This window comes from Carya illinoinensis, chromosome 16 (genome assembly GCF_018687715.1).
Source record: "Carya illinoinensis cultivar Pawnee chromosome 16, C.illinoinensisPawnee_v1, whole genome shotgun sequence".
Taxonomy (NCBI): Eukaryota; Viridiplantae; Streptophyta; class Magnoliopsida; order Fagales; family Juglandaceae; genus Carya; species Carya illinoinensis.
This window is the reverse complement of record NC_056767.1, coordinates 20,695,822-20,722,081: the sequence shown is the minus strand read 5'-3', so window position 1 is coordinate 20,722,081 and position 26,260 is coordinate 20,695,822. Positions and strand designations below refer to the sequence as shown.

Below are 26,260 nucleotides of genomic sequence, written 5' to 3'. Positions count from 1 at the left end.
GTTCAAACAAAGGTATGTCAACCTAATAAATCTGACACCTCGAGCTGGAAAGATAACAATATCACTCCCACTTAGATCCAACCTATCCAAAACAGGAAAGTAATTACCCTTCGTGAATAAATTTGATTCTGATAGGCAACAAAATTGAAGAGTTAAAACTTGTAGTGATTTCCAAATCGCACTTGAGGAGGAAACTGCATCACCAAAGATGCTTGACTTTGTCGGAGTCAATTCTACAGATGGCGTGGATTGCATACCATCCTCGTCCACCCTTCCAATGTTTATTGGTTGTGAAAAATCGTCGAGTACTTTGACAATATGTAGACTTTGCAACTGATCAATGCTGCCTGCTACATATAATTCTTCAAGCCGAGTAAGGCTGTCAATTGAGCAAGGTAATTTTTTCAGACTACTACAGCTGTTTAGATATAACTTTTTAAGTCCTTTGAGGTTCTCAATTGATGAAGGTAGTTCTTTTATGCCAGTGCCACTAAGATTTAACTTATGTAAAAATTCCATTTCACATTCAATTTTTGGAAAATCTTCAAGACTCGAGCAACTGTGAAGATCAAAAGAACATAGAGATCTCAACTTGAATCTTTTCGGCAAAATACTAAGCTTGCAGCATCCATGAACACTAAATCTCAAAAGCTTATCAAGGAATCCAACGGAATGATGAACCTCAACTAAGTTCTCACAAAATCCAAGATTTAACTTCTCTAAATTTGGGCTACTTGAAAGATCAGGAATTTTTTTTAAGAATTTACAACCACATAAACCCATATCTGTCAAGTTCTGTCCAAATAAAATAAAATAAATCTATTAGCTTCAATGAAGTTCTATTTCATAATTTTAAAGAAATAAATATTGAAAATAATAGTGGTACCTTGAATTTTAGGCCGCCTAACTCCTTGATGAGGCTATCACGCATTTTAAATTCAATGAGATTATTTCCACGAAAATTAGAAGGCAAAAATGACGAAGGATATTGAGGCCAATAAAATACTCTTAATTCATTAGAGAGATAATTCAATCCAATTGTGCATTCAGGTTTATAAACAGTCGAAGATTGCTCATCTTCATAAAGGCCTTGGAATGCAAGCATATCATGTCATCACCTTCAGGAAAATCTAACAAAATCGCTTCAATTTTGTTTGTTCCCTATAAAGACAAAGGCATAAGTATTCCAATAAAATAAAATCATAAAATTGTTCATCTTTTACTACCACTTGCTAAAATCATGGAAACACAGTGAAATCAAAACAAATTAAGCTTAAATCATTGAAATGAAAATTTTTATAAATAATTTTCAAAAAATCAGATCAATTAACATTAAAAACTAAAAAATAGAAAAATATTCAGAAAAATGAAAACTTGCCTTTATAAAATTATAAGAAAAAAGTAAAAAAAAAAAAAAAAAAACTTAGAAGAAAATAATAAATAAAAGTAATGTAAAAAGAACATAATAAATAATATATAAAAAAGGATCAGTTGGGCCAGTACCCACAATGGGTCGCCCTTGTGTGTTGTTGCCACAAGGCCACCATTAATGGTAGCTCCGGATTGCCACAACTATGGGTGGTGGCCCTTTTTTAATTTAAGAATTTTTGTTTCTATTTTTCTATTTTATTTATATACATTAAGTTTAATACTAAACTACAGAAAGTTTCAAAAAATATAACTTTTTGAGGAGAGAATTGTGATTTTCTTTTATGAAAAGTAAAACGGGAGCGTATATATAGAAACGGACCAATGGTCATGATATACATTCAAACTCTTTTATAATCCATTTTGCAATCAACGAAAGATAACACGCCATTTCAATAAAAATAAACTTTTAACTTTACAAAACTATTCTTAAGTGGTTGCAAGAGTTGTAGGTTAACCATTTTCCGGATAGAAAACTACCGAAACTTAACTACTAATCTAAATTCAATGGTTTTTATTAGTGTGATCTTACCGTATTTTCTTCTAAAACATGGCGAACATCTTCATGAAACCACAGTCTACTACGTTTGCCAACTTCTTTAGACGATTCTTGTCGAACAATTTCTTTACCCATTTCTTGTAATAAGTCATGCATCTGCACGCATTGATCATGAATATTGATGAGACACTTATCTTTAAGACTTGCAATGCCAATAGATTATGAAAAACGGCAACTATTTAGTATTTTCGTGACATATTCGGAAGAATTCCCCTTGAAGAAACAAGCAATGTCAAGAAAAATATCATTTTCATTATCATCCAACCCGTCATAACTTCTTTTAAGAATTTCATAAATATCCTTGTGAGGACTTCTTTCATACTTTTCCAATGCATTGTTCCATTCTTGTATAATTCTACCTCGTAAATCTGAACAAGCACTGTCAGAGCTAGTGGAAGGCCCTTAGCATAACCTATTATACATTTTGTGAGATTTACATAACTTTCAACTGGCTTATCTCTTTTAAATGCATTTCAACTAAAAAAATTACCTTAAAGAGATGCCTTCTCCATCAACATTTGATGCGAGCTGCTATGACAACTTCACATGATCTATAGATTCTTTAGACACACTTAAAGCAATAAAATTCCACATGAACAATTGTTTGGTAGCATTGATAGTAATATGTTTGGCTCAGTCGAGATTTCATCTTCTCCACCTTATGATAATGCATATCCCTATCTCAAGAAGGTAGCAAACAGTAAAGAAAACAGCAAAATAGCACAACAAAACATCTTTCCTTCGGATTCTCATCTTCATTCTCTAATTCCATTATTCTAATGGCCATGGTTGAGGAATACTGCCTCTTTTGTTGAGGTACCATTTGAATTCCAATTTGTAATCATATTCATCACGATGCCTCTTACCAAATATTTCCTTCGAATTCTCATCATCATTCTCTAATTCCAAATGTTCCTTTGGATTCTCATCGACATTCACCAAATCTTCCTTTGGTATTTCACACATATTAATATCATGGGCCTTGATAACTGAACTAGCTTGGAATCCTCTTTCCTGAAAATATAATGTCAATATCTCTTACTTTAAGTGGGTATGCCCAATTTGGTTCCTTAGAATGTCTCTGTTATACGAATATAAAAAAAAAAAAAAAAAAAAAAAAAAAAAAAAAAAAAAGAAACTTTCAACAATACAAGTTATAAACCAAGGTCACACACAAAAACGTTGAAAAACAAAAAAGGAAAAGAGATGTACATACCTATTCCCATTAAGGAATCAGCCTCATATTCGCAAGCAGTTTATGGCATCCGTACAAGTCAATCCTTCGGAGGTTAGGATAATTCGTTCCATTGTTTTTAATGAGTATTTCATATAGTAGTGCAAAACTTTCCAATGATGTGCATTCACGAGCGTGAACACTTGCTATGCTCAATGGAAGAGGTAAAATTTCTTCAAGTTTCTTGCAATTGTTCAAACAAAGGTATGTCAAGCTAACAAATTTGACACCTTGAGCTGGAAATATAACAATATCACTCCCACTTAGATCTAACCTATCCAAAGCAGGAAAGTAACTACCCTTCGTGAAGAAATTTGATTCTGACAGGCAACAGAACCGAAGACTTAAAACTTGTAGCGATTTCCAAATCGTACTTGCGGAGGAACCTACATCATTAAAGATGCTTGAATTTGTTGAAGTCAATTCTACAGATGGCATGGATTGTACACCATCCTCCTCCACCCTTCCAATGTCTATTGGTTGTGAAAAACTATTGAGTACTTTGACAATACATAGACTTTGCAACTGATCAATGCTGCCTGCTACATATAATTCTTCAAGCCGAGTAAGGCTATCAATTGAGGAAGGTAATTTTTTCAGACAACAACTGGTTAGATATAACTTTTTAAGTCCTTTGACGTTCTCAATTGATGAAGGTAGTTCTTTTATGCCAGTGCCACGAAGATTTAATGCATGTAAAAATTCCATTTCACATTCAATCTCTGGAAAGTCTTCAAGACTCGAGCAAAAGTCAAGCTTAAAAGAACGTAGAGATCTTAACTTCAATCTTTTAAGCAAAATCCTAAGCTTGCAGCATCCACCAACATAAAATCTCAAAAGTTTATCAAGGAATCCAACAGAGTGATGAACCTCAACTAAGTTCTCACAATTTCTAAGATTTAACTTCTCTAAATTTGGGCTGCTTGAAAGATCAGGAATTTTTGTTAAGAATTTACAACAACATAAATCCATATCTGTCAAGTTCTGTCCAAATAAAATAAAATAAATCTATTAGCTTCAATGAAGTTCTATTTCATAGTTTTAAAGAAAGAAATATTGAAAATAATAGTGGTACCTTGAATTTTAGGCCGCCTAACTCCTTGATGAGGCTATCAAGCATTTTAAATTCAACCAGATTATTTCCACGAAAATTAGAAGGTAAAAATGATGAAGGATATTGAGGCCAATAAAATACTCTTAATTCATTAGAGAGATAATTCGGTCCTGCAGAAAATTGCGCATTCAAGTTTATAAACAGTCGAAGATTGCTCATCTTCATAAAGGCCTTGGAATGCAAGCATATCATGTCATCTCCTTCAGGAAAATCTAACAAAATCGCTTCAATTTTGTTTGTTCCCTATAAAGACAAAGGCATAAGTATTCCAACAAAATAAGATCATAAAGTTGTTCATCTTTTATTACCACTTGCTAATATTGTGGAAACACTGTGAAATCAAAACAAATTAAGCTTAAATCATTGAAATGAAAATTTTTATAAATTAACTTTCAAAAAATCAAATCAATTAACATTAAAAACTAAAAAATAGAAAAATATTCGGAAAAATGAAAACTTGCCTTTATAAAATTATAATAAAAAAGGAAAAAATACTTAGAAGAAAATAGAAAAGAAAAATAATATAAAGAATGGGTCGCCCTTATGTGTTGTTGCCACAAGGCCACCATTAATGGTAGCTCTAGACTGCCACAACTATGGGTGGTGGCCCTTTTTTAATTTAAGCTTTTTTGTTTCTATTTTTCTATTTTATTTATTTAAATTAAGTTTAATACTAAACTACAGAAAGTTTCAAAAAATATAATTTTTTAAGGAGAGAATTGTGATTTTCTTTTATGAAAAGTAAAACGGGAGCTATATATAGAAACGGACAAATGGTCATGATATACATTCAAAACTCTTTTATAATCCATTTTGCAATCAACGAAAGATAACATGCCATTTCAATAAAATTAAACTTTTAACTTTACAAAACTATTCTTAAGAGGTTGCAAGAGTTGTAGGTTAACCATTTTCCAGATAGAAAACTACCACAACTTAACTAAAAATCTATATTGAAAGGTTTTTATTAGTGTGATCTTACCGTATTTTCTTCTAAAACATGGCAAACATCTTCATGAAACCAGAGTCTACTACGTTTGCCAGCTTCTTTAGACGATTCTTGTCGAACAATTTCTTTACCCATTTCTTGCAATAAGTCATGCATCTCCACACACTGATCACGAATATTGATGAGACACTTATCTTGAAGCCTTGCAATGCCAATAGATGATGAAAAACGACAACTGTTTAGTATTTTTGTGACATATTCTATAGAGTTCCCCTTGAAGAAACATGCAATGTCCAAGAAAATATCCTTTTCATTATCATCCAACCCGTCATAACTTATTTTAAGAATTTCATAAATATCCTTGTGAGGACTTCTTTCATACATTTCCAATGCACTTTTCCATTCTTGTATACTTCTACCACACAAATCTGAACCAAGTACTATAAGAGCTAGTGGAAGGCCCTTAGCATAACCTATTATACAATTTGTGAGTTTTACATAACTTTCAACTGGCTTGTCTCTTTTAAATGCCTGCCAACTAAATAGCTGAATAGCTTGGTTGTCGTCCAATCCCTGCACTTCGTACATTGAATCAACTTGATGATAAGTTAATAGATGTTGATCTCTTGTTGTTATTAAAATTCTACTTCCTGGACCGAACCAATTGTTATTTCCAGCTAATTCTTTTAATTGGCGTGACTCATTCACATCATCAAGAATTAGAAGTACCCTTTTAAAGCAAAGCCCAAGCTTTATAACATTAGTACCTCCAACACTGCTAATATTAAAACTTCCAAAGTTTCCTAAGAGCTCACGAAGAAGTTTTTCTTGTAGTTTGACCAGACCGTCCTCTCGACTTGAAATCTCTCTAACATTTGCTAGAAAACATCTAGCTTCAAATCGTTGTCCAATTGAGTTAAAGACTGCTTTGGCGATAGTTGTTTTACCAATCCCACCAGTTCCATAAATCCCTATCATGAGAGTAATGTCATTCCTTCCAATTCCTAACTTAGTATTCAAGTCTTTTAGACGAGACTCTAGTCCAACTGGATGCTCAGCAATGTCTAATTGGTATGTATATCTCTCTATTTTAGAATCCACCCATCGAATAATTTTATCGATAAATTCAGATTCATTCCTGCCAATACAAGAAAACAGAACATTCAACGAGTCACATATTTCACATAAAAATATATAGAGTTTCACTACTTACAAGTCATGGGGTGTCAATGCATCAATTATTATATCACCTAATACAATTATGAAAAAGGTTAAGACACTAATAAATATACATTTTTTATACTAGTTAATGTAGAAGATCACTTCCACGTGGTATATTGGGCCACAAGGGAAAAACAAGTTTCTCTAAAATATGCAACTCTAAGGTTATGTTTGGGTAGTGGAGTGATCTCATATTTGATACTGTTTTACTACTTTTCACCACTATTAACTGCTATTTAATATTTTATAATTATTTTTTTACTATTTTTCACTACTATTTACCGTTATTCAGCATTTAATCATTACTTTTTCATTACTATTCATATATCATCTGAGATCCTCACTACCCAAACATAACCTAAATTATAGTGGCCATGACTACCACAAAATTAAAGAACTATAAAAGCAAATACTAGTGCTCACAGCATGAGCACTAGAAATCTTGTAGGAGGAAAAAAAAAAAAAAAAAAGGAAGAAGAGAAATCAGCACATTGCATAGATGCACAAACCGTAACCAATGTAGAACAAGAAATGTAGATACAAAACCTACCCAAAGCATGAGTTAAACCAATGCAAGGACAATAAACAAGGAAGGCTTCATGGAGAGTCTATGGCACCTGTGGTGGCTGATGGATAATTGTGCTCTCTTTTTATAGTCTACTTAATTAATTAGCTAGGAAACACTACATTGAAGATTGGGGATTTATGTATGTTCTTGTTTGTTTGTACAGTTTTACAATAAAAACATTTTCATTTCAGAACATTTATTGCTTCAAGTGCGATAAAGTTTCTGTTATCTAATTGGTGCACTTCTCCGGCACATGGATATGCCTAGAAAATAATGGATTTGGAACTTCCTATTCGAGAAATGAAAAAGCTTAAGTTGTAATATATGATCTGTTATGAGCCTAGCATGGCATGCACTTAAATGCAATTTGAGAATCTGTTAAAATTTGTAAGAAATTAGGGATCATGACCTTGTTTAGCATATGAAATTATCCTTAAAAAAAATTCAAAAGATAGAGGGAAACTCGAGAGAACTTATAGCAAGCAGACGAGATTGATCCAAAAATTTTAGGTGCGGTTTGGATAGTGAGATAAAATGAGATAGTTTTAGATAAAATTTGAAAGTTAATAAAATATTGTTAGAATATTATTATTGTTTTGAAATTTGAATATGTTAAATTGTTTATTATATATTTGTATGGAAATTTGAAAAAGTTATAATTATGAGATAAGATGAAACATTTTACTATTCAAATGGGAAATCTATAGTGACATAGATAAATGTGCTAGTTCACTATTAAATCCTTTGATCGAAGAGTTAAGGATTTGTTTTGATGTAAGGTGATTTCGTGTAGAGTGTAAGTGTTTGTGAAATAGTTGTAAAACGTAAAGACTTTTTAAGACAATACTTTGATCTAGTTTTAAAAAAGTGGTGAAACCTATCATAAAAGCATTTTAAATGTAAAGACTTTTGTTAGTTAAATTCCTTTTCTAACGAGAGAACCATACTCCACTACAACAAAAATAGGTTTTAGTGACAGATGAAACTGTCACAAGAAATGCAAAAAACGTCACGAAATATATTTAGTGACGGTTTCTGACCGTCACAACAACTGTCACGTAATGTGCGTCACGGATTACATTTGGTGACAGTTTACTGTACAAGCGTCACTAAAAATATTTTTAGTGACGGTTGGAGATGTGCCGTTTGAAATAACGTTCGAACGTATGATTTTCTGTGACGGTTAGAATCCGTCATAGAATATAACGTTCGAACTTAAAATTATACGTTCGAACGTAAAAAGGAGGAGCTGACATCCGAACGAGAAAAGCTAACGTTAGTTGATTATAGTTCGGACGTATAATGTAAACGTTCGAACGTTTATACGTGCGAACGTTACGTTCGAATCTCGAATCCAACGAAAATGAAATAATGTCTGAACGTTTGTATCATGACGTTCGGACGTTAATTCGAATGTTAAGTGAGTAGAGTTCGAACGTAAATAGTACGTTCGGATGTTTGTAACGTTAAACTTTTTTGACATTCGAACGCTTTTTTAAATTGGGTTAAACGTTCGAACGTTTTGTTACTATTTTGTAAGGTTACGTTCGAACGTATTTTCGAACGTTTAATACTGTTGAAACGTATTTTTTTTACATTCGAACGTACATATCAGAAATGCTAAACTCATCCACTTAATAAACAAACCAATTGTTTCACATTACAGTACATATTTCACAACCAATATTGTTTGAAACTGTTTTCAAATTAGATGTAAAAAACGTAATACAGAAATAAGATTCATTTCTTTTTCTTTCCCCGCCCAGCACGATTCTGTTGCAATGACATAACACGGTCCATTTGCAGCATCATCTCCCGCTGCACTTGCTCTTGGACCTCACTACGGATTCTTTCCTCATGTTCTCTTTGTTGGTCCTGCAAACGCGTCTCTAAATGAGACTGTCGCTCTAAGAGGGACTCCAACTCTTGCTGTCTAGACCTCATATACTCATTCTCGCGTAGTGCAGCTTCTAAATCTTTGGTAAGATTATTAATTTGTGATGTCGATGAGGTTGAGGAAGATGAACTGGAATGCTTGAAAGATCGTCCCAAACCTCTTGCCATACTAGAGTTGGGCCCAAGCACCTGTGAAAAAATGTCCAAGTCACTAGGAGAGGAATCCCCAGAAGCTGACTGCATCTCCATCATTTTTCCCTGCAGTTTGAGAGATCAAAACACACAATAAGTAACATATTAAAAGAAATACAAATAAAAAATAATTTAATCACATGTTACATAATTTATTCAACAAAAGGAACACCGCTTACATAATTAATTGCAGCTGCAGGATCCATCCACTCACTATGCTCATTAGTGTGAGCAGCAGCATAGACATGAATGAGGGAAAAGTTTTCAGGATCATCACATTTCTAAGAAAATGACATTAGCAATTTGAAAAAGACAATATTAGTACTTATATAAAAGAATAATAAGAAAAAATATGAATTATTACGTTTATTAATTACCATTTTTTCAGCAAGACGATGGAATGATCTTGAACTAGCACGATGGTGAATAGTCAGAGCAGATCTATTATTTGCATTTGTAGAACTTAAGTGCTACAAAAATAATTCTCACCGTTAATTGTAATATATGTACATACATATAATATAAACAACAAATATAAATGTAAATAATTATAGAAAATAATTCTAGAATACCTGATATTCTGGAGAGGCAAAAAGATCACAACACTTTATCCAGTCATCTAATTTCATCTGCTGGAAAGGGGACTGTGCAGCCTCTTCAAACGTCTCAAATTTTTTGAAATGGTCGTGACATCGTCCCTTGTGACGTCGGAATAGTGTAGCCATTAACTCATTCACAGTTCTCAAATCCTCGCTACGACCAAAGTCGAGGTCAAATTCATCCTAATTATAAATTAGGAACGTTAAAAATATAATAAACTAATGTAGGTGAAAAAAATGATATAATAAGTAAACTCACCAGCACACGACTCCGAATGTGTTCCTTAATCTCATTCGGCACATCTCTCCAGGAGCGCACATAAAATGGAGCGTAAGCTCGAATTACTGTGCCAATATAGGAGGAAAGCGCTGCTGCACTATCATTCACTCCTCCAGTGGAATTATCAGGAATTGTGATTTTCAATTTACCATGCCTTCGATTTTTCTCAAGTGAGATGCCGCGTGTATAGCCACGACCGCGACGAGCCAATTGTTCATCAACTAATAAATGATAGTATAATTTTGAAGGTTATATATATTATTTATTGAAACAAACATCTTCAAGTATATATAGTATTAACGTAAACATTCCTTACCGGTAGGTGTCGACTGTGCATCGTTCTCTGTAATGTTAACTTCATCTTCGGGAACAGACTCCTCAGGTGGGGAGTCCTCAATGGGTTCAGGACTTGGACTCGGTGGAGGAGGCACATTTCTCCTTTGTCTTTTTGGCGGCATACTTGGAAATGATTATATATAAGAAAAAAATATTATTAGAATAAATTTATATTTATTATAAAATTCTATAATGGCTGTATATGAATAAACTTTTTAGTACTTTTAGTCTTCATCTTCGGATGTATTTTCCATGTTTGTTTCAGAATGTCTCTGTATAACATCTTCGTCATCATCATCAAGCTCTTGTTCGTCATCCTTATCCACTTCCCCCCCGGATTCTTGTTCGTCTTCTTCTTCTGACTCTTCTTCTGTACTTTTCTCACTTTCTTCAATTGAGTGATAATTTAATGAAGACGGGTCGAGATGGATGAGTGGGACGTCATCTCTACATAAGGGGAGCAACTCGAGTGCACCGAGGTCAACAAATAAGTTAATACCCCCTCCTCCATCTTCCTGGTAGGCCTCTACATTTAGAGTGTCATCTTCATCTCCATTATTATCGTAATCTGCACTCGTTCCTACTTCATATATATTTCGAAGGACAAATTTTTGTACAACTCACCAAGTTATCTCTCCACTATCTTCATCAGCACTTTTCATTGGATCAATCAAGTAATAGATTTGAGTAGCTTGACAAGCCAGTACGAATGGATCATCTTCGTACCATTTAGATGCAGTATTGACACTCGTAAAATGATTATCCCTATATATTGAATCCCGACCACCGCCTAGATCCCACCAATCACATTTGAAGACATATGTTATAGACCCACCCAGATATTTCAATCCGATAATATCACGAATGACACCATAATAATCAATATCATCTGTTCCATGACTCCCCTCGACCAAGACACCACAGTTTTGAGTTTTTCTATTACGTTCACGGTCCAGAGTATGGAATCTATAACCTCGAACTGTGCATGCAGTGTATTGAAGTGCTCTGTTTGATGGACCACGGGCCAATGCATACAATTCAAAAGAGACTGATTCGGGATCACGAGCACGTTGTTCCAATATCTAACAATTTAAATAATGTCATTTATTAAATATTAGCTAGAGTTAAAACTTTCATCATGTAACATATAGTATAGAGTTTAGTTCATACACGTTGTTCAAACCATCTAGAAAATTCTGACTCGTGTCTTGCCACTATATCCTCGACGCCTTCCATCTTAAGTTTGTCCATGTGCTCACTGTATAGTATATATTATCATATTATTTTACATAACAATAGTTAAAGTTGTATATAATCTTTAGAATTATTTAAACCTTATACAACGACATACCTGAGATAGTGATCAATCTCCTGACAATTATTTAGTACGTACCACCGAACTTTACCCAACTCTGTATCAAGTAAATCGTAACCCATTTGTGCACCCAAAGGTCGTACATTCTGAGAAAACACTGATAGCTCACGAGAAGGCGGAGCAGCAAGATCAGCATTTCGTTCTTGACGAATAAATCGTGTCTCAACACCACGAAGATATAAAGAGCAAAATGTTAACCATTCATCGTGTATATAGGCCTCTGCTATTGAACCCTCAGCTCTGGCTTTATTCCCAACAGTGCGCTTCAGTCGACCTAAATATCTTTCAACTGGATACATCCAACGGAACTGTACTGGTCTACCCAACATGATCTCCCGAGGTAAATGTATTGCTAAATGGACCATGACATCAAAAAATGACGGTGGAAAGATTTGCTCAAATTTACATAGTATAGTAGCAATGTCTTCTTCCAATTTCTGCAGCATATCTCGCTTCACTACCCGAGCACACAAATCCTTAAAAAACATACATAGTTCAGTTATGGCAACACGTACAGGAGATGTTAGCTTCCCACGAATTCCCACCGGTAATAACTTCTGTAAAAATACGTGACAGTCATGACTTTTCAATCCACCAATTTTCCAGTCATCATGACTTACGCATCTACTGATATTTGAAGCATAACCATCTGGCAACTTCACACCTTGCAACCATTTGCAGAAGTCCATCCTCTCCTCCCTTGTCATTGTAAAACATGCATGCGGCATGACCACCCTCTCACCATCCACTCGTAAATGCAAATTATGTTTAATTCCCATTCTCTCAAGATCTTTCCTTGTCTTAATCGTATCTTTCGTCTTTTTATTGATGCTCATCAATGTACCCAGTATATTATCACAAATATTCTTCTCAATATGCATTACATCCAAACTATGTCGCAACATGCAGGACTACCAATACGGCAACTCAAAAAAAATACTACGCTTTGTCCAATTCAATTCTGCTACGCCTCGTTTTCTCTTGTTCTTTCCCCGACCTTTGCCAAAATTGTTCGCTGCCACATGTACCAATTGTTCCAGGATCTCTTCCCCAGACAACTCATTTGGTGCAATTCTATCTTCTACGCGTCCATCAAACTTAGCGGATTCTGTTCTCCATGCATGATTAGTTGGTAGATAACGTCGATGACCCATGAAACACAACTTTTGAGAATATTTTAACCACTCACTAGTAGTTTCTTTATTACACGTCGGACACGCTAACTTTCCTTTAGTACTCCAGCCAGAAAGATTCCCATATGCCGGAAAGTCATTTATCGTCCACATTACCGCAGCATGCATCTGAAAAGTTGTTGATGTGGATGCATCATAAGTTCTGACGCCTGCTTCCCATAACTCTTTCAACTCTTCAATCAACGGCTGCAAATATACGTCAATGTCATTCCCAGGTGATCTCGGGCCGGGGATAAGCAAAGTTAACAAAAAGTTGGGCGCCTTCATGCACCTCCATGGTGGAAGATTGTACGGAATCAACACTACAGGCCAAGTGCTATAACTTGTACTCATATTTCCAAAAGGGTTGAATCCATCAGTTGTGAGTCCGAGACGCACGTTCCTTGCTTCTATCCCAAACTCTGGATACTGATTATCGAAAGATTGCCACGCAAGTGAGTCAGCAGGGTGCCTCATAAATCCATCATTTTGAACTCTTTTCTCTTTGTGCCACTTCATATCGTGAGCTATTTTCTTACACATGTATAATCTTTGCAACCGGGGTTTCAATGGGAAATATCGCAATACTTTAACCGGAACGCTTTTCTTATCCTTCCACCTCGACTCTCCGCATACAGGACATGCTTGTTTCTCCTCGTTCTCATTCCAAAATAAAACACAATCATTCTTGCACGCATGTATGGACTTATACTCAAATCCTAATCCCTTTCTCAACTGTTTCGCTTCATAAAAGTTCTTCAGCAATGCAGATCCTTCGGGAAGTACTTCATTAAATAAGTCTAATACCATGTTAATTGCTTTGGTTGACATTCCACACAATGATTTTAAGTGAAGCAACCGCACAATAAACGACATTTTAGAATGTTTTGTACAACCTGGATAAAGCTCATGCTTTGCATCTTCCCACATTTCTGGAAAATTATCTGAATCATTCCGTCGCCCACTTGAGCCATTGTCGTCAACCTCATCCATAAACATCCCAGCTCCAATGTCACTCAACATCTCCTCCATCTCATCTCGCTCATAATCATCATCCACGTTGTGCAAATTTTCCCGCTGACTGAATAAGTCATCCGCTGATTCAGCATACGGCTCACCATGCAGTACCCATCGAGTATAGCCCAAATCCATACCATTCACAAATATATGACTTTCAGCTTCATCCAATCCGATCGCACACAAATTTTTACAACCTCGACATGGACACTTAATGTAACCACGACTATCAGCAGACGCCTTTGCAAAATCAATGAAAGCCCTTACTCCACGCGCATAGGGTATGTAATCTTTTCCAAGTCTATCGCGTAGACGCATCCAACTTTTATCCATTTCTAAAAACATCTAATTTTTTAGTAATTAAGGTAAAGTTAAATACACATGCATGTCATGATACATCATGTTCAAAGTACTCTTTCTCAAGGTAGTTGGTCCTATCCCATTCGAGATTATATTCTCCATATTGCACAATTCCCGTCACTCTACTACTTTGAATGTTAGTAAAAATTTCGGCAGCACTTCCCCATAGTTCTCCAAGTATACATGTTCACATATAGGGATTATGACCCTAAGAACAGTATACCCAAAGAACAAATGAGGAAGACACCGAAATTTCATACTAAACGTTCAAAGTATGAATAACGTTTATGTGCAATACAGATAATATAATCTCAAACTGTCCACACTGGACAATTCAGGAATTAATGTACACCTAAATGTACACTAATTCCCAAACGGGTCTAAGGTTATTTATGCAATGTTATACAATATCTAACAAAAAAGTCAACAATAAATTAGCGCACATTGTTTGAATTATACCGATGTACTAATAATATTTATATTATTAATGATTGATAACACTTAGAAATTATTTGTAGACTTATATAATTCCTTATTTATTATATTATATGTCATTTATCAGCTATATAATATATAACACTACTATAAAATATCTTATAATTACAAATATAAGTTACTAATAACACTTATTATATAATTATTACTATTATTGCCAAAATTATTATTGATAACACTTAAACAATATCAGTTATTATATAATTATTACTATTATTGCCAAAATTATTATAATTATTATAATAAAATATAGTTATTAAATAAGTAACTATTATTATAATTACTTATCTATTTCTTATTAATCATTTTTTTATACTATACATTACATGATAATTATTATTATGGATTAATACTAATATACTCTATACTATATATTATTAGATAAAATATTTAGGATTATTGAGCTATTAGATAAATAAGTATTATTATTTTATAATACTTATTTATATTATAATTTTAGTAATACGATTTTTTAATATAGTTACTAAATAGTTATGCCTTATAATTGATACTTAGGGTCATGTGATAATTTATTATATTAGTTATTTAACTAATTATATATATAATAGTTATAATTGTAATATTATAATTTATAATTATGATCATCCAATAAATTATATACCAAAATTGTTATTCTTACACAAATAATATAACAATTTATTTATTAAATAAATTGTTATATATATTCTTTTATAACAACAAATTACTAAAATAGACACATAAACTAACAAATAATTATTATTCAAAAACATACACTATACTAAAACATTATCACATTAAGAATAAACATATTCAATAACAATAATTTTTCTTTTTAATTCATCCAAACAACACAAACTTAATCACAACTTATATCCACAATAAAATATAACAATAGAGTTTAGTATATATACCTTGTGCTTTAAATAAATTCTTCTTCAAAAATCACAACTTCTCAACAATTCACAACAAATGATCCTTCAAAAAATACACAATACTAGTTAGTTAAATATATATGAAATAAAACATTGATAATTATCATGTATATTACAAATAAAAAATGAGAAAAACCATTTACCTTAATGCTTAAAAAAATACCTTTGCAAACATATACTCACTATAACCCTCCACTTCTTCTCTTCCTCTCTCTAAAACTCTCTCTCTCCCCACTGCTTTCCACTTCCTTTAGCATTCCGTCTCTCTAAAACTCTCTCTGTCTCTCACTCTAACACGCACGGAGGAAAGCAGAAATGAATCTGCTTTCCCGTGCGTGAAAGTTTTATTTTTTGCTTGTTATGCAATTAACGTTCGGACGTTCATTAATGAACGTTCGAACGTTTCATTTTACGTGCAAACGTTTATTCATTAACGTTCGAACGTAAAATTATCCCGCCCAATAATTATACAGTACGTTCGCACGTATGTACGTCCATCCAACGTATTCGTCAGTAACGTTCGAACGTTAAAATAGTACGTTAGAACGTACTGTGCAAATTTGGTTTAAGCAGGAAATTTCCCTCCGAATTTATTATAACGTCCGAACGTCAGAATTTAAGTTCGAACGTTAATATTATTATTTACATATTATATATTTAGTATATTCCTCATAATATACTTATATATTAAATTTTAAATTATACAATATTAATTAATATATAATTTGTACCAATTATATAATATATAACATAAATATTATATAAGAATGTACTATATATATTATTACTTTATATAAATATAATATATATAAAATATATATTATATTATAACTATAATATATAATATACTTATTATATATTATAGTTATAACAAGTATATTATAATATATTATATTGGAAAAATTGTATATTATCCTAGTATAGTATACTTTAATATAGTTTATCTAATAACTATATTAAAGTAATATAGTTATATACTAATGTAGTATAAATATTATATAATATATTATCTATATTATAGTCTATAATATAGTATAAGTATTATATACTATATTATCTATATTATAGTCTATAATATAGTATAAGTATTATATAGTATGTTATCTATATATAATAACTATATAATATCGTATAATATATTATATAGTAAATATATTATAGATATAATATAGTACTAGTACTATGTTATATATACTACTTGTATATAATATAGTATATATACTACAAATATAGTGTAATACTTAGTATACTATACATATACTTTATATGTATATACTATATATATATTATAGACTATATAATTACTATATAATATACTATAGTTATTATATAGATACTATAGTATATACACTATAGTATTGGATATATAAATAACTATATAATACTACTATATAATATATACTATATATATTAACATTATAAAGTGCTATATAATATATACTATATAATAACGGTTTCAATAATACGTATATAACACTATATACGTATTAAAACTACATACACTATAACACTATATAGTATACACTATATAGAACATAAGTGTAATATACTATATACTATATAGTATAACACTATATAGTATATAATATACGTATATTATACGTATATAATATTATACATTATATAATATATAATATTATATATTATATATCATATTATATAGTAATATATAGGTAATATAATATATATTAGATTATATATATTATATAATATATATAATATAATATATAGTGTAACAACGTTCGAATGTTATAACCAAAACGTTCGGACGTTTCGATTGACGTCCGAACATAATAGATTTACGTTCGCATGTTAACAAAACGTCCGAACGTAAAAGTATCACATTCGCACGTATGATTTTAAGTCCGAACGTGATATACATAACGTTCGCATGTGGAGTTAACGTCCGAATGTTAATTAATTAACGTTTGGACGTTAACTGTATATAAGGCCAGGCACGACGGTTTCCAGGCCATAACTTGTACGAAACCGGTCCGGAAACTCAAACTCTCTCATCCTCTCCGCCACGCACGCCGCCGCAACCGTCGCCATCCGCCACCGCAACCGTCACTAAAAGGTAATGTGCCCTCTCCCTCTTCTATTTCCTTGCTTTTAATCGGTGGGTTTCAAAAATTCGAAACCCACCGTAGCCCGGTTATAAAACTTGCATTTCCGGCCACCATTCGCAGTAAAATGATAGAATAGGACCGTAGAAACAGTTCCCATCTTTTGAAATTCATATTTTGGTTGTTTGTGGCTTCGAAACATGCGTTTCGAAGCTTTCGGTAATGGCTGAGTCGACTCAGCGATTCCGTGTCGTAACGTTCGGACGTCACGACACAACGTCCGAACGTGTGACCTTTTGTATTCAATACGTTCGCACGTTATATTGTTACGTGCGAACGTATTAGTTTTACGTGCGAACGTTTTTATCCAACGCTTTAACGTAACGTTGGATAAAACGTTTGAACGTAATCCGTTGGTCTTCTTTGGCTAGTAAGAACGTCCTAACGTATGACGATTCAAATTCATTACGTCCGAACGTTTAGGTAATACGTTCGGACGTAATGAACTTATTCGCACGTTTTTATCGAACGTTTGAATGAAACGTTCGATAAAAACGTCCGAACGTTTCATCTTTGTATATTCGGACATATTTTAACGTGCGAACGTACATTGTATTAACGTTCGAACGTTTACAATATAAAATTTTTTTATATTGTTTCTTTTAGGTATTATTATTTTATATATTGAAAAAGTGAGTTTCTTTAAAAGTTTTACTCGCAAAATTATGTAAATTTATAAGGATGATATTTTAATTTTTAGTATAATCCATATATGTCATAATACATATGTATCTGTGATTATAATCATTTTTTTAAAATGTTATAACTTATATATTTTTTTTTATTTTCAGGATATGGCTCAGTATATGACGACAAGGAAGCGAGGGAGGGATGGAGGCAATCCGGACATCGCTCGACTGGGGGCACGAACTGTTATGGGGGAACGAGAAATCCTCATTAATGAGTTTGATGAGCTCAGCTGGGACCGAAAGACGCTGAGAGACGTCTTCGTCACCAGAGGCTGGGGCCCCATATGCACATTGAGGGGAAAGATTTACCCCACAATGGTTCGAGAGTTTTACATTGGGATGGCCACCATGCCTAACGATGCATCATCCCATACTCTCAGTGTACGCGGTGTACAGTTTCAGTTCTCGACGGATGTTCTCGCCGACTTGCTCCAGATTCCGCGTATGCTACCTGAGTCGACAGCTGCTCAGGCTGATGACATAGCAGCTGCATTTTCCCCGGGCATATTCAAGGCAGATCCAGCTGCTTCTGCTTCATCTTCGGGCCCTGTTGAGTTTATGCCCAGTCATGAAGAAGATCGACCCGAGGGCGATCCTATTGCTGCTGAGGTTGGTGACGATGAGCGGGACCAGGATTTCTACATCCTCACTGGCACGGACCGCACAAAGCTCGATAGGCCGAACTCCTTCAGCCAGAATCAGCTGCTGCCTTTCTTTCGCATGTTGCACATTTTTGTTGCAACAAATGTAGACCCGGTGGCACATAAGAGCACATTCAGTCGGGCTCGTGCACAGTTCCTAATTGGCTTGGCACGTGGTGAGTCCATTGACTTGCCCCTTGTTATATTTGAGCAGATCCATTACGAGGCCAGCATCGTTACCACGGATAATCTCCCGTACGGAGTCATCATCAGCCGCTTATTACTAGCCCGGGGAGTGCCACTCCAGGCGGAGGAGATGGTGATAAACCAGATGAGCCCTATCGACATAACCACACACCGCCGGAGCATTGGACAGGGGAGAGGCTCAGCTCGGCGTCAGTCTGGTCCTATGCCAGATCTTGTTCCCCCGACTGAGTCTGGGGCCGATGTTGCTCGCCCGTCGGCGAGTACTAGTCAGCAGCCGGGAGTTACATCTCCTGGGAATGTGCGACCTGCTTGGGTTGATACAATGATGACAGATATGAAGGCGCATATAGACCGACAGATCGATAGACAGATTTCACATATAGATCAGGCTGTCGCACATCTTGCACATCATGTAGATGTGCTAAACAATAAGGTTGAGACATTGACTGAGGAGTTTCGATCTTTTGTAAACCAGCAGTTCTGAAAGTGATTTGTAAAAATTTATCATTCGAACGTTTTTTATTTTCGACATATGTAATGGACACAAATATTTAATGTATGTATTGTGTAGCTTAATTTCTACTCTTAATTTTTTTTTAATATAACGTTACTCAACCTTACTATTAAAAAAAATATATATTATGGTTAATTTATGTAATTTTACATATAACGTTCGAACTTTATCACATTAACGTTCGAACATTGGCGCTAATATATTCACGTTCGCACGTAAATAGTTAAAACGTTCGAACGTTCACGCTAATTTTTTTACGTTCGCACGTAAATATACATAACATTCGAACGTTACTGTGACGTTCGAACGTATTATGGGAAACGTCCGAACGTTTTGAAATTCTTGCCCAACATTTAGTGACAGTTCTCACAAACCGTCACAGTAAATATGTTTTAGTCACAGTTTGGAAACCGTCACTATTTATAATCTGTCACTAAAAGCCATATTTGTTGTAGTGCTCGTTCTGTTGTATAGCCTCCCAACGGTGGCTGCACCACTGGCGGCCAAAAAACTCAGGTTGACGTGGTGTACGTATAGCCACCTTGTGGGGTGGTTTTCTTGTGAAAATAGTTTCTTGAGTTTTTAATGCTTTAGAAAATATTGAGGAGTTTTAAGATTATAGATGTTATATGTTTGGAAATGAAACTATTTTTAATTTAAAGATTATCTTTGACTTTAGAGACGGTATTGATGGCCAAACATTAAATTTATATAAATGAGGTTTATAAAATCATTTGTATTGATGTGAAAAATTAAATTTATTTTATAAAAAAAATAAATTATTTGATATATCACATAAGTTTGTATAATAATTTTTTTATATTTTTCTTTTAAGTCATCTCCTTTATCTTTGATGTGGGGGAAATTGGTTGCTACTTTGCCCAAATATATATGAGTAATGATACCTACACAATATATTTCACAATATATGTTATAAAATAATAGTACTTTTGTAAAATGATGTTAGTTTTATAAGGTATTTTACAAAAATACCCGTAATTTTAAAATATTATTGTGTAAAATGTTACGAAGTGTAATGCATGTTTATCAATTTTTAATATATTGGTATAAGGTGGGCAAGGCCTAGTAAAGTCCACAGTGGTTATAAGGTCCATGTCCCATTAATATTAAATGAGAAAAACAATAACGAAAATACGTATAGATGTATGCATTCATTGGGATTTTATAGAATTTTTTTTCAAATTGGATGGGAGGAAAATCTAATGGATCGATAAAGATGAAAAGTGTTATATTGAGCATGTAACATCACATGCCTTTTTTAAAAGGCTAGGTTAAAAAATTGACATGTCATTAAAAAATTTTATGTTTTTCACATGCTTAAAGAACACATTATAATTTTTTAAATAAATAATTTCGTTTAAAGAAAAACTCTATTATCAATTAATATAATAGTTAAAGAAATACCTGTCTTCCAAATGTTCTCCAGCCAAACCAGCAACCTCTTGTAGGGCTTCCTTCCACCTCTGCATCTTGGGGTCCTCCTTAAACCTCTCTCCATGTTTAGCCAATGCTTCTCCAATACTTCCACTCTGATTTCGTACTTCTGATGGATTTACATGGTAAAATATTGGTAAAACAATTTGTTGTTTTATTTTCTTACACTCAATGATCTTGGTTAACTCCTCTAAACACCATGTAGATGATGCATAGTTTGGAGATAATACAATTATGGAAATCATGGACTCCTCAATAGCTTTGATAAGTGTAGGTGAAATTATCTCTCCTCTTTCAATATCTTTGTCATCTTTATAGGTTTTGATTCCCCTTTGACATAGAGCAAGGTATAGATGGACAGTAAAAGTATTGCGAGTATCTGTTCCTCTAAAACTTAAGAATACATCGTAAGACCATCTAGGAATGAAAGGACAAGAAGAAGAGAAAGAGGAAGAGGGTGAACTGAATGCCATTGAATTGAAGATAAGTGTATGCAATTCTGATAAAGATAAGGCGTCCACTCTCTTTAAATAGAGGAGCAGATGCAGCTTTGCATAATTATTTATTGGGAAAAGAAAAAGAACTAACAAAAGAAAGAAAACGCGTTTTGATTACGTAAACGCTTCCGTGTATTAAATAATGAGAAATGCTACACATCATCCTACACCACACACTTTATATATTAAAATATTATTTTTTATTTATTTTTATTTTTTATTTCATTTTATTCTTATTAACTAATTGAATTATTCTATTTATCATCCATATACTACATATTTATTATAGAAAAAATAAAAAAAAATTAAAATAAATATAGTGTGTGAAGTGTGAGAATAACAAGAAGAATCTTCCTTAAATAATATCACTACCATTGAATAAAAGAACGCTTACAAAGCACAACACACTTGTGCTCACACAAAATATTAATATCAAAGCCCCACAAACGTGTTCGTGATGTTTCACACAAAACAAGAATAGGTGGCCTTCATGGACCGCCAATACTGATTGGACATTTACTTATATTAATTCATATATATATGCAGACTGTTGCAGAAACATGACGTTTCCCTTACCTTTTTTTTAATAAATAAATGAACAATTTTTCAAACTTCTTTTGCCGTGCAAGATGAAATTTTGACTTTTTAGTTTAAAGATATCGATGGGTTGTATGCGATTGCTGGGAAAATGAATTGCAGGAATAGACATCGACCATAATGAAATTTGGAAATATCAGAACCAAAGATGAAAGGAAAACAATATAAGCTTTGATGATCGGGTAATTAGTGGAGGCATATGTCTTCGGCCCCTCCACCCTCCCTCTGTCTAAAAAAAGCGTGAAGGGAAAATAGAGATAAAGTTTGATCACAAGGGCTACACCAAGATCTGCCATAAATCAACACAAAACTTTTCCAAACTTTTATACAAAATATAAAAACAATATACCTTTTTCATCTAATAGCTAGGGAGTAGCTTGTAAGGCACCACAGAGAATTCCTTCCAAAATACACGGTCTGAGTCAGTCCAATCAAAGCTTATATGTTGAATGAATATATAAGAAATTCCAAGACCATCCATCATGGATTCTAACACAAATTTAATCTTCTTCAATCCTGGGTTGGTCCCAACTCTAAATCCAATGATTACACAAAAAAGTTTCTTCTTCAGAATCCAAATGTTGCGGCCCATTATTATATATTTCACAGAGATTACTATCATAAGCTTCCTCGCAAAAGCTGAACTAGATTGAAATCATTTCTTGAAATTTTTTTTTTCTCTCCTCTAAAACATTTTAAATTAATTTCTCTCTATTCTAATTAAGTTTCTTTTCTCGTTGCCCAAAAGTTCCATATTTTCATTTCAGCCCTTTTTTATCATTCACGCACTTTTCTCGTGTTAGATGTTGAAGAAGCTCTGGGTTTCATGCATGGATGCATGATAACTTGCATAATTTAGTATATTTTATTACTTCTAATTTTAAGGTTTAATATAATTTTTTTATTTTTATTAATTTTAAACTTCATTGTCATTATTTAAATTTTATTTCAAATTTAAAAAAAAAATGAAGATTCAAATTTTTTTACTTATTTAAATGAAGATTTTACTTGAAAAGAGGAGCTGCTAAAATAAAAGAGACATCACATGCGAAAATCAAGGGCCCATCAGTTTGACTTGGACGCTGGGTTGTTGGGGGAAAATAAAAAGGCAAGATGCCATGCTGAAGAAAGCAAGACGTAAGGCTCGTGGAATTTATGCATGGGACACGGAGAAGCAGCAGTTAGACGCAACATGAGGAGCTCTGGTTATTTACGAAGGAGTTTTGCTATATATGTATGATTGTGTATTAATTTGTATATTTATATTGATTTATTCATACTTAAAATTTAAATTAATATTGTTTTAAATAAAATTTACTTTTTTACCAATCACATCACCTTAGTGTACAGATTAATACATAATTATGTTTGTAACTATATTTTTCCTTTATGAAGCTGGGATGCGAGATGCACAAGGAGAGACACGAGCTTTTGGACATAGCGAGATGCAACACGTGATCATGGGATTTCTTTCAATTTTCATTTGGATGCATGGACGTCATTCGGAGTGATATTTTTTCAGTTTGAAGACGAGCTGCGACTGTGAGGAGGAAGCTGTGACTGAAAGGCTGGGAAGACGAGGAGTATTTTTTATTAATTTATTTTTTTTCCATTTCTCTCAAAAAATTATAGTGAATTCATTTATTTTGAATTTAATTTTTAATATGAACTATTTTTTATTTTTTATTCTAAGAAAATGATGTAATCTAATTTCAAACTAGGCTTGCATGTCTATGTTAGTTTAAAGTAATTCTCTTCCATGTTTGTTAGATTTATTCTAAATTTATTGTTTCTAATTGACTGACCATTAATTAGATGATTTTGTTCTTGTGATTTGCTATAAAAAAAAAGAATTATAGAATAGATCTTAGATATTTCGGTGTACGTAAATATAGAGATCGAAAGACTTGTATGAACTTATATAGTAATAAAATCGTTGGTCTTAATGCTTTCTTGCTTTATTAATTTGTATATTCTTGTGTAAAATGATAAACAAGAATATTATCAATTGACTATCGAAAGAGGATTTTGGATATTTTTAGAGATTTGCTAATATACAGATAGAATTAAATTCAATTAGTTAGGTGATTAAAGCATAGTGAGGGATTAGATGAAATAGATTTTCTAAAATTTTTATTTCTCATTAATTTGATTTTTTAACAACAGTTTTATTTTCCTTTAAATATTGTCTTTGAATTGATTTTATTTAAATTGCAATTAGAAAAATCTTAGTGACTTCTCTAAATAAAGTCGAGATTAATATAATTTCGGTATTTGTCAAAAGTAAATTACTAATTACTGAGGATGATATTTTTTTTATCACTTTACTATAAAATTACAATACTATACACTTACAGTTTTACACCGATCAATGTGTCTAACGATTACCCAGCTCATCAAAGGTCCCTCTTTGGATCTTTCTATTGCAATTTCAGAATAAAGTATCATAACACTTAACATTTCATGGTATCACTAGCGTTTTTTTCTTATACGGATAAGAGGGTGGGTATACACTACAAGGGTACGTTGTTTTGTGTATCATCTTTCCTGTTTTGATGATATACTTCGAGAATATTCTCATAAATATAATCATTTTTTTAATCAATTTATATTTTAATTTAGCTTATGAATTTGTATTCATTTAAAATAAAACATAATTATATGACATTATATATGAAGAGATATTGCAAATATCAAGATATACAAGAATATAATTGATAGTTAAGAGTAAACATTTTAAATGAATAAAAAGTATTAACAAGTATAATATTTAAATAATATAAAGAAGAAGAGTAATGTTACGTACATACAATCACTTTTGTGAACTATCTACACTCTTTACTGATGTGATTGGTTAAATTAATTTTTCTCATACCCAACCAATCACATCAGTAGAGTACATAAAAGAGTACTCAAAAGTAACTGTACATAAAATTTTTAAAAGAGAAAATAAAGAAGCTAATTAATGATATATTATAAAAGTCAGTACGTAAAATAGAAAAAGTAAATTTCAGTAATATATTTTGAAGAATGGGATGAAGAAGCCATTAGAAGTGCTCTAAGAATGTCTGTTATTCGAATATAAACAAATTCTTAGCATTACAAGTTATAAACAAAGTCATGCACAAAAATGTTGAAATGAAAAGAAAGAGAGGAAAATGGACATACCTATTCCCATGAAGGAATTCTCAACCCATCAAATCTGTCGCTTTGGGGAAAGAAAAAAATATCACTCCTACTTAGATCTAACTTATCCAAAGTAGGAAAGTAATTAACATTCATGAAGAAATTTGATTCTGATAGCCAACAAAATCGAAGACTTTAAAAAAGTGATTTTGCAGCATCTTGTACGTAACTTTAAAAATCGAGTTAGGTAACCGATTGTCAAGATCAATTGTGTTTGGACTAACATCACTACTATTCAATATTTTATATTTATTTTTTACCTACTTTTCATTACTTTTTATTACTATTCATTACTATTTAATATTTTTTTATTATTTTTTCATAACTTTTTATTATTATTCTCAGATAATCCGAGATCACCTTACTGAATATCTAAACATAGCCAGGAATCAGGATTTAAGTTTAGAGAGGTTTCCAATTTTATTAGAGATGAAAAATGGATAATTTTATTGGGCCTACATTAAGTTTAATGGGCCATTCTTGAATAACTCGCAAGGTATTAAATTATTGAGGTTGATATTTATATAAAACCTATTTGAGATTTAACGAGTGATTTTAAATAGGTCATAAGCTCAAAGTTTATTGTGATAGATTATGAAGTTTAATTGGGTTTGATAATTAGGCTAAAGATATTTAATT

The 26,260-nt window shown here is 32.7% G+C and overlaps 2 protein-coding genes across 2 annotated transcripts; both read right to left on the bottom strand.

Annotated features, from left to right (window-relative positions):
- Positions 1-893: 893 nt before the first annotated feature.
- On the bottom strand, positions 894-2,122 carry LOC122298606 (disease resistance protein RPP2B-like). The gene is made up of 2 exons (XM_043108427.1): positions 1,961-2,122; positions 894-1,161 (listed from the first exon to the last, which is right to left on the bottom strand). Exons 1-2 carry the CDS (start codon positions 2,081-2,083, stop codon positions 1,030-1,032), a joined length of 255 nt encoding a protein of 84 aa, XP_042964361.1. The 5' UTR covers positions 2,084-2,122; the 3' UTR covers positions 894-1,029.
- Positions 2,123-3,184: 1,062 nt separating this feature from the next.
- LOC122298607 (disease resistance protein RPV1-like) lies at positions 3,185-21,843 on the bottom strand. Its single transcript, XM_043108428.1, has 4 exons — positions 21,312-21,843; positions 5,318-6,422; positions 4,297-4,578; positions 3,185-4,205 (listed from the first exon to the last, which is right to left on the bottom strand). Exons 1-4 carry the CDS (start codon positions 21,812-21,814, stop codon positions 3,213-3,215), a joined length of 2,883 nt encoding a protein of 960 aa, XP_042964362.1. The 5' UTR covers positions 21,815-21,843; the 3' UTR covers positions 3,185-3,212.
- Between the last annotated feature and the right edge of the window lie 4,417 nt (positions 21,844-26,260).